The sequence below is a fragment of the Lampetra fluviatilis genome, chromosome 4 (assembly GCF_964198595.1).
Source record: "Lampetra fluviatilis chromosome 4, kcLamFluv1.1, whole genome shotgun sequence".
NCBI lineage: Eukaryota > Metazoa > Chordata > Hyperoartia > Petromyzontiformes > Petromyzontidae > Lampetra > Lampetra fluviatilis.
In genome coordinates this window covers 4712283-4726318 of record NC_136278.1, presented here as the reverse complement: position 1 = coordinate 4726318, position 14036 = coordinate 4712283, and the positions used below count along the sequence as shown (strand labels likewise).

General features: G+C 48.9%; 1 protein-coding gene across 1 annotated transcript; it reads left to right on the top strand.

Annotated features, from left to right (window-relative positions):
• Nucleotides 1–1743: 1743 nt before the first annotated feature.
• LOC144931263 (matrix metalloproteinase-21-like) lies at nucleotides 1744–13256 on the top strand. The gene is made up of 7 exons (XM_078855069.1): nucleotides 1744–1907; nucleotides 2116–2845; nucleotides 5117–5256; nucleotides 6959–7100; nucleotides 8356–8613; nucleotides 10261–10433; nucleotides 12933–13256. Exons 1-7 carry the CDS (start codon nucleotides 1755–1757, stop codon nucleotides 13239–13241), a joined length of 1905 nt encoding a protein of 634 aa, XP_078711195.1. The 5' UTR covers nucleotides 1744–1754; the 3' UTR covers nucleotides 13242–13256.
• The last annotated feature ends 780 nt before the right edge of the window (nucleotides 13257–14036 follow it).

Here is a 14036-nt window from a genome sequence, read left to right as displayed (position 1 = left end):
AGCAATTTACATGTTTGCCATTCATCATTGGCTGTGGCTAAGAATCAAACCCAACCCGCCGGGTTTCTGACTCAGTGGCACTAAACCGCTTTGCCATCACTACAACAAAGACAAAGATCCCCCCCCCAATATAGCCTTAACAGACTATTAGGGCAAGTGCTCTTTGCAGGCACCTATCAAGGCCAGTACGGCACATGAGGGGGTGGGTAGCCAGCACCACGCCCGGCTGCCTTTGTCTCCCCAGTTGCGATGTGTACACATCGCACCAGGTACTCATTTGAGGCTAAGTTGACCTCGGGGAGGTCCGAGACAGGTTCAAATATTTGTCACTGGTGTTGGCCGTGAGCGGGGATCGAACTCGGGTCCCCGGGTTCGTAGCACAGTGTACTAACTGTTGCACCACCGCTATACACACACACAGCACTAACAGTTATTGGTGGAAAAAACATGGCATACCCACAAGCATCCGCACAGAAACGCAGGCACAAACAGAACCGACCTGTATATTTTTTTTGGGGGGGGGGGGGTAAAAGTGGGTTCACCGAGAAGATGATGCTGGGGCACATGGCCCCCAATGTGGAGCAGTCGCCGATTGGTCAGATGGCTAGAGGCCCCATCGCCGAGTGAAGGTGCGGACCGCCCACTTAACTAATAAATGATGCCAAGGGACGCATCCTCCACAGAAAACACGGAGTAACGAAGGGCAGTGCTTATGCACTGTAACCTGATCGGACAACCAAAGAGACGCCGCAGGCAAAGAATTTTGCGGGGTAAGTATATTACACAATTATACGTGTAGGCGGTTATTATTTATTACGTACGGATTAATACAAAAATATTGTTTTTTTTTAAGTGCCAGTTGGCCAATTTGTTTTCAGAAGTGGAATGATAAGCTACGACTGTTTGCTTAAGTTAGCTTAATTTGCAGGCAACTGTTATCTTTATTTTAAAAAGCTAATTTTGAAACAATGGCAGCGTGAACAAAGAAATAAATGTTCCCATGTAATCGCAGCAAAAAAAGAGAGAAAATTCCACTGCGTAACCACCGCACTTGTATATTGTAAACAGTTCTGCCAAGTCACTGCAAAAGAGAAGAACGGGACAGCGGAGGAAGCACAGAAGCCTCTCGAAACTGCAAGTAACGACTTTCCGAAGCGTGTTAAGGTGACGTGTTCCACGAGAGATCTCACATTCGCACCGGAGTTGCGGAAATTGTGAAATTGCCGACGCCACAGCAGCCCGAGCAGTGGTTCTGCTGCTTTGTGATGTCGTCGTTGTTAATATTCAGCGGAACTAAATCTGACCTAGAAAAGTGCATACGCAGCACTTAAAAGTGAGGCATTTAAAAAAATGTTAATTCTTATTTTACCATACCAAGAAACTTGTGTTTTTGTTTAAATTATGTATAGCTTGCAAATGCACTCTATATAGATATATATAAAGTCTCAAATGCGTCAGGGACGACTGAAAAATGTTTGCAAAATGCATTTTCAGACAGTTGGAATTGGCTACTTCCTGAATTACCAAGCAATCTGCATTACATTAGCAGTAGCTTGCTTTAACGTTCAGGCCTGTTTGACTTATCAATAGCCTCTGAACATACTTGAGTATAAGTGATTTTCCCCAATATTTTTTTTGCAAGTGTGCTCGAACATGATAACCAAGTTGCTGTCAACGCTCTAAGATATCGCGTACACCAACCCTCAGGACTAACCCATCATCGCGGGGACATTGGTGGGGCAGTCGAGTGGAAGATGGATCAGCGGACAGCGGCTGTTACTTACCTGGCGTTTCCTCTCCTTGTGGCCACCCTGACGGGAGCCGAGATGATCTACCATCGCAGGGATCACTCAGACATCAGCACTAACCACATTTCCGAGCCGGTGAAATCAGCGGATTCTGCAGAGGTATATCTCTAACCGGGAATGGTTTCTTTGGGAGGGGGGGGGGGGCGGTTGAGGTGGGGGGGGGGGGCTGTTGGGGATTTGTAGAGAATGGGGTGGGCAGGATGACCCCACACAAATGCCAATGGGGAAATCCCTGCAGCAACAAGGGGGCGGAGGGGTGTGCGGCTGGTAAAGATTGCTCGTGTTTAATGCCGGTGTCGTTTGGCAGCACTACCTGTCCAAGTACGGATGGATAGAGGAGGTGAACTGGGAAGAAGTCCCTTACCACGACGTGCCAGTGCCCACGAACGACGACCCGGCGCCGAGAGACACCGTGGAGCTGATAGAAGAGGCGGACTCCTCACTCCGCTCCGAGGGCGGCGACGCGGCACCCCACGGCGAACCCACGCAGAGCCCCGCTTTCGCCCTCGCCCTCGAGCACTTCCAGGAGGCAAACGGCCTCCCCGTCACGGGCGTCCTGGACGAGGCCACCAAGGAGGCCATGAACAGGCCACGCTGCGGCGTTCCCGACCAGCCGGAAGATCTCGACTCCGCCGCCACCGCCACCAACGACACCGCCAACGACACCGCCAACGGGACCGCACGGAACGACTCGGCGGTGGCGGCGGAGGGGCAGCCCTCGACCTCCTCCTCTCCGAGCGCAGGAGAGGAGGTCAAGGGCAGGAAGAGGAGGTCCTTGCAGAGGTTCGTGGACAGGGCCCGCTCCAAGAGGGCCAGGGACGAGGGGGGTACGGGGCGAGCGGTGCAGGTGTTCTCCAAGCGGCAGCTCAAGTGGAGGCTCATCGGGGAGGGGTACAGCCAGCAGCTGAGCGTGGACGATCAGAGGGCCATCTTGCGCCTGGCTTTCCGCATGTGGAGCGAGGTCACCCCGCTGGAATTCATCGAGGACCTCACCACCCCCACGGCCGAGCTCGACGTCAAGTTAGGCTTCGGCAGAGGTGAGCGACGGATACGCGGCTGAGCGACTGAGTCGATAACTGAGTGAGTCGCTCTTGTGCCCCCCACATTGAGCTGCATGTACATTTCCAGGAAGGTTGCCCGACCCAAGTCCCTTCAAGCGCATTTCGGCAGTAGTGGTCAAGGATGGCGATATTTTTACTGATGAGGGTGAAATTGATATATCCAGTTGCTTCGTTATCCTACTGCATAAATACAACCTTGGTGCTTTTGAGATGATGGCTACAATGATAAAAAAAATATCATGAAGTGGCAATCTGCAGAATCTGCACAAGGATGACGATGTCGTCTTGACATGCCAAGCATGCTGTCGTTTCATGTTTTTGCCGTTGAATGCACCTTTTAACGTGCTGAATAATTGTTTCGCACATATTCATAACCCATTGTAACAGCATCGCAAAAGTTGTAACAAAAAAACCTAAAATATATTGAAAAAAAACACCGTTCTTATTATATCATATGAAGAAAGTTCATTGCTTAGAAGCGAGCCGAGCTACCATATTATTTATAGGGCGGCGTCGATGATGAGGCGTTGAGTGTTTCAGTGCGTGCGCATTTCTGCCAGCACATTCTCATATTTTTTAATATATATATATGACAGGACTTCATCCAGAAGTGGATTGACCATGGCCGATATTGATTACATTGTAGCATAGCTTACATGGCCTTAGATGTAACGATACGGCTCAATGCATTGTGCGACCTATTGGCTGCGTGCACACGGCTGTATAACACGCGTTTGGGGCTTCGTTCCTGTATAAAAAAAGCATATAAAATATAAATAAAATATGGGTAATGATGATGATCATTACGTTATTTGGCTGGCATCTTTCATTAAATAGACGTTTTCCTTAACGTCAGCCCAATGAACATACCAACGTTAGACCAACGTTGGCATTGTGGTTATAACCGTTGGCCCAACGTCCCACGTTTTGCTGCGAGAGTGTTGGGCAAATGTCCGTTCCACAGTTATCATTCCTGAAGGGTGGCAGAGCTAGAGACCGCATCCATTGGAGTAAAAGTCGAGAGAAAGCGTCTTATAATCCGGAAGGTGCGCGCGTGTGTGTGCGTGTGTGTAACAAGACAACAAGTTTGAGATGCGTCTTATTACGGTACAGTGGTAGGTTAACAACACACGGAGCCACGCGTGGATGCCAATTCACTTTCTTAAGGCTGCATTTGAGATTACTATTCGCTGGTATAAACCGACTTAAGATATTTAACTTTTACGTGGAGATACGAAATGAAGCTTTCATTACGTGGTTATTTAATCACCATAAATGCTTCAACGTAGACGCGTCAGGTAGCAGGTATTTATTCATTTATTTGCACTACATTGCGTTTTCTCTCAACATGGCACCATCATGCAGGGGAGTGCTCTTGCCCATAACATCTGACAACCCCAGCAATGTTTGCTCAAGCAGCTCGACTGCCGATGAGTTCCTTGAGGTCAAAACCGGTTACACGGTTTGCCCCCTGAGATACACAGCGAGGCCACGAATCCGATTGAGCGCGCGGCAGTTTCATGTGAAGAGAGACGAAACGATGTGGACTCTTGCTGTTACCTTCGTGACTGGAGCGGTGGCGCAGTGGTTAGCGCACCCTGCGCCATGAACCCGAGCACGGCTAACTCAAGTGGCGAGTGAACTTTAAACGCGTCCTAGGAACCCTCCCTGCCCAGCCCCACCGCTTCTTCACACATCCCCACTAACGAACGTGGTGAAGTATGGTCAAACAACCCCCCCCCACTTATACAACTGATTTGGTAATATTGGCTTGGCAGTGGTACACAAGTAAATATAACAGAACAGCTCGCGTTTGTCAATCAGACCTCCTTAATCGCACAAATGTATGTGCTGTGAAGGGGATCGTTGCCCGAAACGTCACTCGTTATATATTTTTCATGTTGAAGGCCACGTTGGTATTAAACGCGCTTTACACACCCACCGCTGGGCCTCCACATGCCGTGCGGGTCCCATGGGCGGAGTTATTGGACCGTACCCCGAACAGCGCGGGTTGATGAAGCCGGGCAGCATGGAAGTTTGGGTACAACCGATTGCTTCCTCTCCGCCTCACTCCATCCCCGCACCCCTATCATAAAGTCGCCCAATCCAAGCCGTCACTATCCCCGGCTCGACAAACCCCGCTCGGTTTCTTCTGAGACCACCGCGGGCGGATTTGGTCCGAGGCGCCAAATTGCGTAAACCGTGACCAGGATTCCGTGTGCACGTGCCTCGGCACCCACTCTCCAGGGCGTCACCTGGGCTGCTCCCAGGTGTTTGACGGCAGCGGGCAGGAGTTCGCCCACGCGTGGCACCTCGGAGACGTCCACTTTGACGACGACGAACATTTCACGAAGCCCCGGAGCGAAGAAGGCATCAGTCTGCTGAAGGTGAACGCCGATCAGATAAAGCGCAACGGGTTTTTTTATTGTGTTGATCGTTTTTGTTTTAAATCGTGGGGCGCGGCAGTGTAGCGGTTAGTGCTAAGAAGCCGGCGACCCGAGTTCGATTCCTGCTCACGGCCAACACCAGTGGCGATTTTCTGAACCGGTTCTGGGCCTCCCCTAGGTCGACTCAGCCTCAAAAGACTACCTAGTGCGGTGTGTAAACATCGACACTGGGGAGACAAAGGCGGCCGAGTGTGATACTAGGCACCCACCCCTTCGTGTACCGTTCCGGCCTTAATAGGTGCTCGCTAACAGCACTTGCCCCAACAGTCTGTTCAGGCTATAAGGGGGTCTTTTTTGTCTTAAATCGCCCAGCGAAATAATTTAACGTTACTCTGCGATGTGTCGTTCAGGTGGTTACCGCGCGTTGCCTGACGTTTCGCGTATCGTCACCAAGCGCAGGAAACTCTATTCCAAGGAACTGAATTTAATATCCTGCATTGGAATGCAATTTAGATTTGAAGCGTTCGTGACTGCAGGAATCCATACTCTTTGGTTCTTTCGGTAAAGTCACGTAGGTAGAAATAAAGTAAAATAAAACAAATCACGACGTTTCGATCGCAACACAAGTGCCTGATGGCGACCGCTCGTGTTGCGATCGAAACGTCGTGATTTGTTTTATTTTATTTTATTTCTAACTACGTGACTTTCTTCTTCTTGGTTCTTTCGGTAAAGTCACGTAGAAGGGAAGTAATAAAATAATAAAAATAAAACATAATAAAACAATTCTCACGACGTTGCGGCTACAACGCAAGCAGCCGTCTTCAGGTGAAGAATGAGACACTGCCAAGCTAGGAGCTTATATATAAGCTGAGTTGGAGGTGGAAGAAGAAGAGAGCCTTAACAAAAGAATGTGCATATCAAGAGGAATTTAGCATATTCATGGCAAATGCGTAGGAGGTGGGCGGGGGGGTTTCAAAGTCATATTATGCCCATGCATTATGTAGGATCAGCAGCACCAAAGGGAGGGGGGGGGTAGCATTAACAACCGACAGAACCAAAGAGTATGGAATGCAATTATCAGTTTCTGAAGATCCTACTCAGCACTTAGCGTTGTATTATGTGGCGGGGGGGGGGGGGGAGCTGTTTAGGTAACCGAATTGGATATTATTTTATTCCAAAAGCATTATTTTATTGCGCATACACATAGTATACATCACACTCCAAGGGGACAACTGGAGAAAGACGCAGACACAGGCTCATTTTTATTGAATAGCAAGTTTTGTCGTGAGTGTAAATATAAGAGAGAGAGAAGGCCATGGCGAGTGCACGAGTGGGTGGTGCTAAGGGGAGCGGATCCTTTGTCAATTGTGTGAAGGGCAATGGAGCAAGTTGATGAAAAAACAACCCAATATCCTCAGGGAATTGGAAATTATTAATTGCAAGTGACTGTTCAAGTTACTCCGAGCATGCTCGCAATACCAGACCGTGGAGCAAAACGTCCAACGCGATGCTGAACAAATGCCCGGTAACAACACGCACAGGAAGATAGCCACAGAGTACAATCCCCGCAAACCCCAAGCAAGAATATTCTAATGCTACTTAGAACTCGTGAGCTATTTTGGGGAGGTCTGGATGGGTGGGATGGGGTGGAGCAGTGGGGGGGGGGGTAATAACAATTTGCGTGCGCGCGTGTCTCACAAAGGTCGCCGTTCATGAAATTGGACACGTGCTCGGCTTACCGCACATTTACCGGAGCGGATCTGTCATGCAGCCAAATTATATCCCGAAGGATTCCGGATTCGAACTGGATTGGAACGACAGGAAAGCAATCCAGCGTCTCTATGGTGAGTAGTGTACGCGTCGGCCGATGCGCGTGCATCCTTCGTTGATGCCCCTTGTTGCCGACATCACGCACACCGCGACGCGTCGAGTAAATGATAAACAATGATTCTCTTATCCCATTAGCGTCATCACACTGACGAAGGTCACAGCAGTGGGTGCGCGCGCGCGCGTGCACAGGTGACTGGCAGTAATCTGTTAACAAAGTCAAGAAGTGCCGCATTGCGAGAGAGATTGCATCAGTCCAGTGGAATGGGGACATGGAAGGGCAGTAATCGTACAAAGTCGGCCACCGACGTTAATGATCGTCCAACATTTTAATTGAGTGTGATTGTAGATAGCGAACGTCAGCGAATGGTGCATTCTTGGTACAACAACATCGTAGTGAAATGCTGTAATCACAATTGATGATTGCAGCATCGTGTACACTCAGTCTGTTACTGGCAGTCCACACTGCTGGATGAGGGCCGTATCGGTCATGGCGATTGTTTTGACCATACATCGCCCCACTGCTCAGTGCGTGTTTGTGAAGACGGGAGGCATAGGCGGTGGAGGATAGTGCAGTACAACGATGGGTGTCGCTGCACCGCCTTCGACTAACAGCGTAGCTCCGCAGCAGACTGAGCCGATAAGTGCCACGTCTCTTGCACACGTCGCATGCAAGACCACCGTTGAACCGCTTGCCGAGCAATACCAGTGTGGTGAATGGTCGTCGACCAACTCAAGCACTACCCAGGCTGAACGCTGCTTAGCTTGCCAGTTCTCACGAGATGCGATGCATTCCGCGTGATTTTGGTCATGGGCGGTTGTGGTATATTAAGTGCAATATCTGGAAGTGTTTCAACACTCGTGAAATCGTTCCGCTCTTTTTAAGTGTTCCAACGAAGAAGGGAGGCAGTAAATGCATTTGCTCTGTCCGTCCGTCCGTCTGTTTGTCACGTTATCTCTCGTAAAGATAACACAATATAAAAAAAAACACATGCCAGTTGCGCTGCTATTCGAAAACCGGCCAAATGTATCAAAGTACTGCTCAAAACGTGGCATAAAAAACCAGCGCTAAAAGATTTGTGGCTTGGAAATCAGTGTGACGTCACATGTCCTGCGCGGCGTGACGTCACATCACGCGGTTATAAACGTTAGGACGGGGGGGGGGGCGGGGGCGGGGCACGTTGTAAAAGCGTTTCAAAGTCACATGCGTGTGCATGATTTGTCCTTTCTTGCTCGCTCTTTCTTTCTTTTTGTTCTGTCCGTCCGCTCTAGGTGTTTGCGAAGGTTCATTCAACGCCGTGTTTGACTGGATACGCGAAGAGAGAAACAGGGACGGGCAATTAATTCGTCGTCGTTTCAACACCTATTTCTTCAGACGCCAGTGGTACTGGATGTACGAGAACGCCAAGAACAAGACGCGCTCGGGAGACCCAGCGCCCATTGCACGCGGCTGGAAGTCCATCCCAGATAGCGTTGACGCGTACGTGCACGTGTCCGGCCTTAGCAGGGACGAGGCGTATTTCTTTAAAGGTGCGAAAGCCCCATGGGGCCTGTTTACACTGGGTCACAAGGTCACCCCGTAGGTGGCTGTGGAGTTCTATTTAGCGAATGCAAAGACCCTCTAAGCCAAGCGGTTGCTTCCGGTTCTGCCGTGTCGAGGGTGAGTCGGCGTCTGCTGAGTTTGTGGATTTGGGCAGACTTCTAGGATGCGGTTGGCATGGTTTGCTCCACCTCGCAGGGACATTGGGGGCTTGCTCGTGTGGCACCCATTGGTGGAGGTTGGCGAGGCATGGCCCGTGACCAATCCTGAACCTGTTGAGGATGGAGTGAAAGAGGCGATTGAACTGTCCTTGATTATTTTTTTCTGGGTAAAAGGTAAAAGTGCGGCCCTGTAAATTACTTGCTCACGCCACTGCTGCCGGACAATCGTCCTCAAGAGGGAGCACGAGAAAATCCCTCTCTCGAGAGAGAGAGAGAGTAGTCGGCCTACTCTAACACACTGGCCAGACGTCTTTGAAGAGGTTGTATGGGTGCATGCTCATTTATTAATTTATTTGTATTGTCCAGATCCGTACTCTGGTTTTCTCCCACGTGAATGTATGTTGAGCTTCTTTCGCACCGTACGTAGCCAACCATGCTAATCGGGGGTGCTGGGGGAATGACCACAAACTGAACGCCAACATCAGTTCTAAATAAATGAGTTTTCAATTTAATTAAATGAGTTTTCAATCTAAAAATGAGTTTTCCGTCACTAATATATGTAACCAATAATTAAGGGAATTTAACAAATATCCCAGTGCAGCACAGGACCCTGCATGCTGTTAGCCGTGGCTCAGAAGGAATCGAACTCAGGTTGCCAAAATTCACGGCACAATGCGCTAACCACTTTGACCACCGCTCCCCTAACTTCACTTTCCCTCTAAATCGCCTGCGCTGATATCGGCAGAAAACTGATAGCCATGGCATGGGCTGCTGAGGTTATGAAGGGATGTGATTGGGAACTTTTGGACCGGAAGAGCTGGTGGGAGTGGAGAGCGACGGAATCGGTGGGATTTGACCCGCGCCTGTGCTGCTTATCGAGGCGCTCAGCCGCACACGTGCTCTGAATGCTAGGTGCGCAAGAGAAGTCCACTCATCTGGATGATTGGCAACGCAGACAAAATAAAAGTTCACTCCTCTCCCCTCCTCCCCTCCCCTTCCTGCCACCCTTTGCCCATAATGTTCCTATTGCTACGTTCATAAGACATGTCTATCTAAAGCCGTCTACTGTGTGTCCAAGCGAAAACAATAAGAACATCCCTCTCGGCACGTTTGCAGTCTAGGCTCATGTTAACCGGCAGCATATTTGAGCGTGTTAACTTTGGGCCAGTTTCGACGTTTTTGGATCTCATGAACAAGTCACGCTTGCTTAGCAAATACTCCGGGTTTACCAGCTGTTATGGGTGACAATGTTCGAGGTCAGATATCACTCGCCACTGATGTTAACCGTGGCTGGGAATCGAGCGAAGCTGATCGCTCGGTATTGGGAGCTCAGTGCACCAATCGCTGAGCAGTAATCCAGTTTATGAAGAAAAAAACCCGTCGTGAAATAACTCACGCGTTATCGACATATTAAATCTCGCCTTTAAAGCGCAACTTCACGAAGTCTAATCAACGTGTGTGTTTTCATCCGTTCAGGAACGCAGTACTGGAGGTACGACAATCAGAACGACTGTGTGTACACAGAGGATCCGCAGGGTCTGCCTTACCCGAGACCAATTTCAGAGAAGTTCCCAAACGTCCCGCACCCTATCGACACGGCTTTCTTCGACGGCAGAGATCAGAACATATACTTCTTTAAGGCGAATAATGTGAGTGTCCCTGTTTATTTGGATGTATTCCTATCGCAACACGTGGGTCTTGGTGCCAGCCGGATGTGCCACGGCTTGCCTCGTCTTGCAAAATCCCCCCTCGCCTATTCAATTTAACGGTCGATTACACTGGTCAACACACTTTTTCTGGCATAAGGTATTCCAACGGGTTTAAGGTAATTCTGGGGTGCTGATTCCAAATCTGGCATCAGTTTTTGTCTATCACATCAGGTTTTTGAGATATCAAAACTTGCATTTTCAATAAAAACTGCAGAAGAAAAATATTAAATAAATGTTGATATCTACATAATATTTTATTATAAACACACTATCCTAAAAATACAGCACCATATTTGAACACTAAAGCAGTCACTGACTCGCAACAACTTGCAATCATAAGTGACAGAGTTAATTTCGGGTAAAATCAATGAAAATGGGGTATGCCGATAGCATAAGATGAGATGTGATAGAGCAAATCTGAGATCAGATTTGGAATCAGCACCCTGAAATTAGTCTAAAACAGCTGCAAAAGTCCAGGCCAGAAAAAAATGTTTTTTTTTTTACCAGTGTTATTTTATTTTGCCAGTCGTCGTGGTTCACATAGGGGGCGCGAGTTAGGCGCCGTCAAATTGTTGGCAGTTCATCGAACGTCCACCGCTGATGGCGATTCGCTACATTTAAGAGGCTTAAACACCCACCGGAGATCCAGAAGGCCTGTAAGGGGGGCAGCACAGCAAGGCAAATAACGGCAGATGCTTCTGCGTGCGAGTGGCGACTCAAGGGACGAGGGGTAAAACGGGGGCACAACTAAGTAACGAGGGGGGCGTACGTACAATCGCAGAAATATTACAGCAGCATGGTGTCACTTTATGAAAAGTAAGAAGAGGTTTCACGCCTTTTTGGCAATAAAAGAGGTGTTAAGATGTTCAAACACCAAATAAAAACCTTTTGCGAGTAAACAAGTGTGCGTTAACCATACACAGTACTTGTGGTGAACATGCAAACAAACATGCTCTGAAAATGTCTGCATTGTCTTTGAAACTGTGTCAGACCAGAGAACGCCAAAAGGCGAACAGTGCATAGACAATGCCACACGTATCAGAGCATGCATAGCTCGGGATGAGAAGCTAAATTATGGGACCTGTTTTCCAGTATCAAAGTATGAAAAGTAAGAACACGTTTTACCATTGTCTGGTAATAAAATCTCTAAACACCTGTTTTATTGCCAGAAAGGGTGAAACGTATTCTTATTTTTCACATATCGATACTGCCAAAATGGTCCCACAGGTTTCACTTTATAAACACTGTTGACGAAGGCAAGAGGAATTCATCGCAACTGTCCTTCCCGAGTCATGGCTCAAGGAACCCGAGTACGGAGCCCGTGGCGTTGCTAGATACAAAGGGGCATCGGATAGGATGGAGTGAGCTGGAGCCGCTAACCTGGAGAACTTCAGGCCTGGGAACTTAAGAATGGGAAGAGTCCACACCTACGACGAGTACGGTTGCCCACGTGCTGTACGAAAGAAGTTAAACTTGCATGCATACAAGTGTCCCTTTTGAAAGACACCACTGCTTGACACAGACGTTTTCGCCTGCGACAAGTCACGGCGTTCAACAATTGATACAGAGGTGTACAATAGAAACGATCGTACGATATCCCCCTCCCCCCTATTGAAAGATTTTTCTACCCGCTAAGCCTCGGCAAGGTAATGTAATTGACCCTTTTACCGGGTAAAAGGGTAAAGGTAAAGCTGTCGACATGCCAAGGAGTAAGGTAAAGGGTAGGGTAAAGGTAGCGCAAAGTATTACCCAGTAAATACCTTGTTTACCGCTCGCTAAAAGCTCCGTGGCACAGTCCGTGGCCTCCATTTAAAATTTGAATCATCGAGAGTATTCTATACGAGCTTTACTACCCAGCTTCGCCCGAGACTTGAATTCTTGTCTTGGATTAATACACGGCCTACGCGGAGGGTGGGGGGGGGATGTGTGACGTCAGCAGGCACACTGCGTGACGCTGCCGCATGCGGGTGACATCACAGATGTGACGTCACCACTCACTTGCCGTGCAAATTATATCCATTATTGCCCACCCCCCCCCCCAAAATGCCAAAATCTATTTTTATACTTTATGCATTGTGTACAGTCTGGAAGCTACCCTCATGCCAAATTTCAAGTTTGTTGCATGTCGGGAAGTATGCTAAACATTTCGAACAGACACACATTCACAAATTTCCCGTTTACATATAGATGAATAAAGCGCTCTACCTAGCATTTACCTGTCATAAACCTTTTTCATGTGTAGTACCCCAGTAATTACCCTGTAATCGGGTAGTTTGTATGGGATAAGGGTAAAAGGTAGGGTAAAGGTAGGCTCGTTGCTTTTGACCTTTTACCTTACCTTGCCGAGGCCTACTACCCGCACTCCAGCGATGCGAACGGCACCGTGACAATCCCCTCCGACGAGACGCTGACGCTGCATTTTCCCCGCGCGTGCCCCAGGTCACGGCGTTCAGCGTGAACACCCAGCAGAAGGTGAGCGGCTACCCCAAGCGAGTGACGGACGTCTTCCCGGCCGTGGTCGCGGGCGACCACCCCGGGGGCAACCTGGACGCGGTGTACTACTCGTACTCGCACATGGCCATCTTCTTCTTCAAGGGCGGCTACTTCTGGAAGGTGGTGGACGACCGCGACCGCCAGGCCAACCCGGCGCTGCCGTACAACGGGCTGTTGGCACGCCGGCGCGTGTCTGACCATTGGTTCGACATCTGCGACGTCCACCAGACGATGCTGCTGAGCAACCGCAACTGAGGGGCAGTGGCGGGGAGGATCGGGTAACTGTACTAGACGGCCCAGTTTGGCTGAGAGCATGGGAATTGTAAGTGTTGATGATGTTGTTGTTGTTATCAGCCTGGAACAACTTCCCACTGCTTGACAAAGGCCTCCCCCCATCTTCATCCGTTCCATCCTTCCCCCAGTTGCTACTCTCCAGTCGTGGCCTCAGAACTCTGAGATGTCATCTCACTCATCGCTGTCTCACTCTGCTTCTCCTTCCATCGCTTGGCCTCCACTCTGGAATGAATTTCGTCTCTCATCTCTCGTCAGCTGCTCTCACGTATGCGTGCTGCCCATTTCCACTCGATTTATTTCGCTTTAGCAACATAATCGGTGACCCCCCCTGTTCTGTAATTTATTCATTCCTTATCCTCTACTCTTCGACCAACTCTTAAAATACTATTTTCCATAGAATCAGAATCTTTTCTTATCTTGGAGAAATCCGATGAGCTATGAAGCTCTTCACATATGTCCAGTAGGGGCGGGTCAGAAATCTACAACAACGAACAATACACAAACTATCGGAGTGCAGAGCATACATCTTTAGCGAACTTATAGTTTGTTTTTACTTGTTTATGAGCATACGACCCTGTCTACAAATTTGGCAACTAAAACTGGAAATGTACACGTTGGTTTGGAGGGAGTCCTTTACGTGGAAGGAAAATAGAAACATACGTGGGTTGTTTTATTTTTATGGTCCAATTCATCTAAGCCACACAGACCACTCGGGTTTGGCTAATTATGGCCACTCAAAGTGCAGTTTGTCGGTCT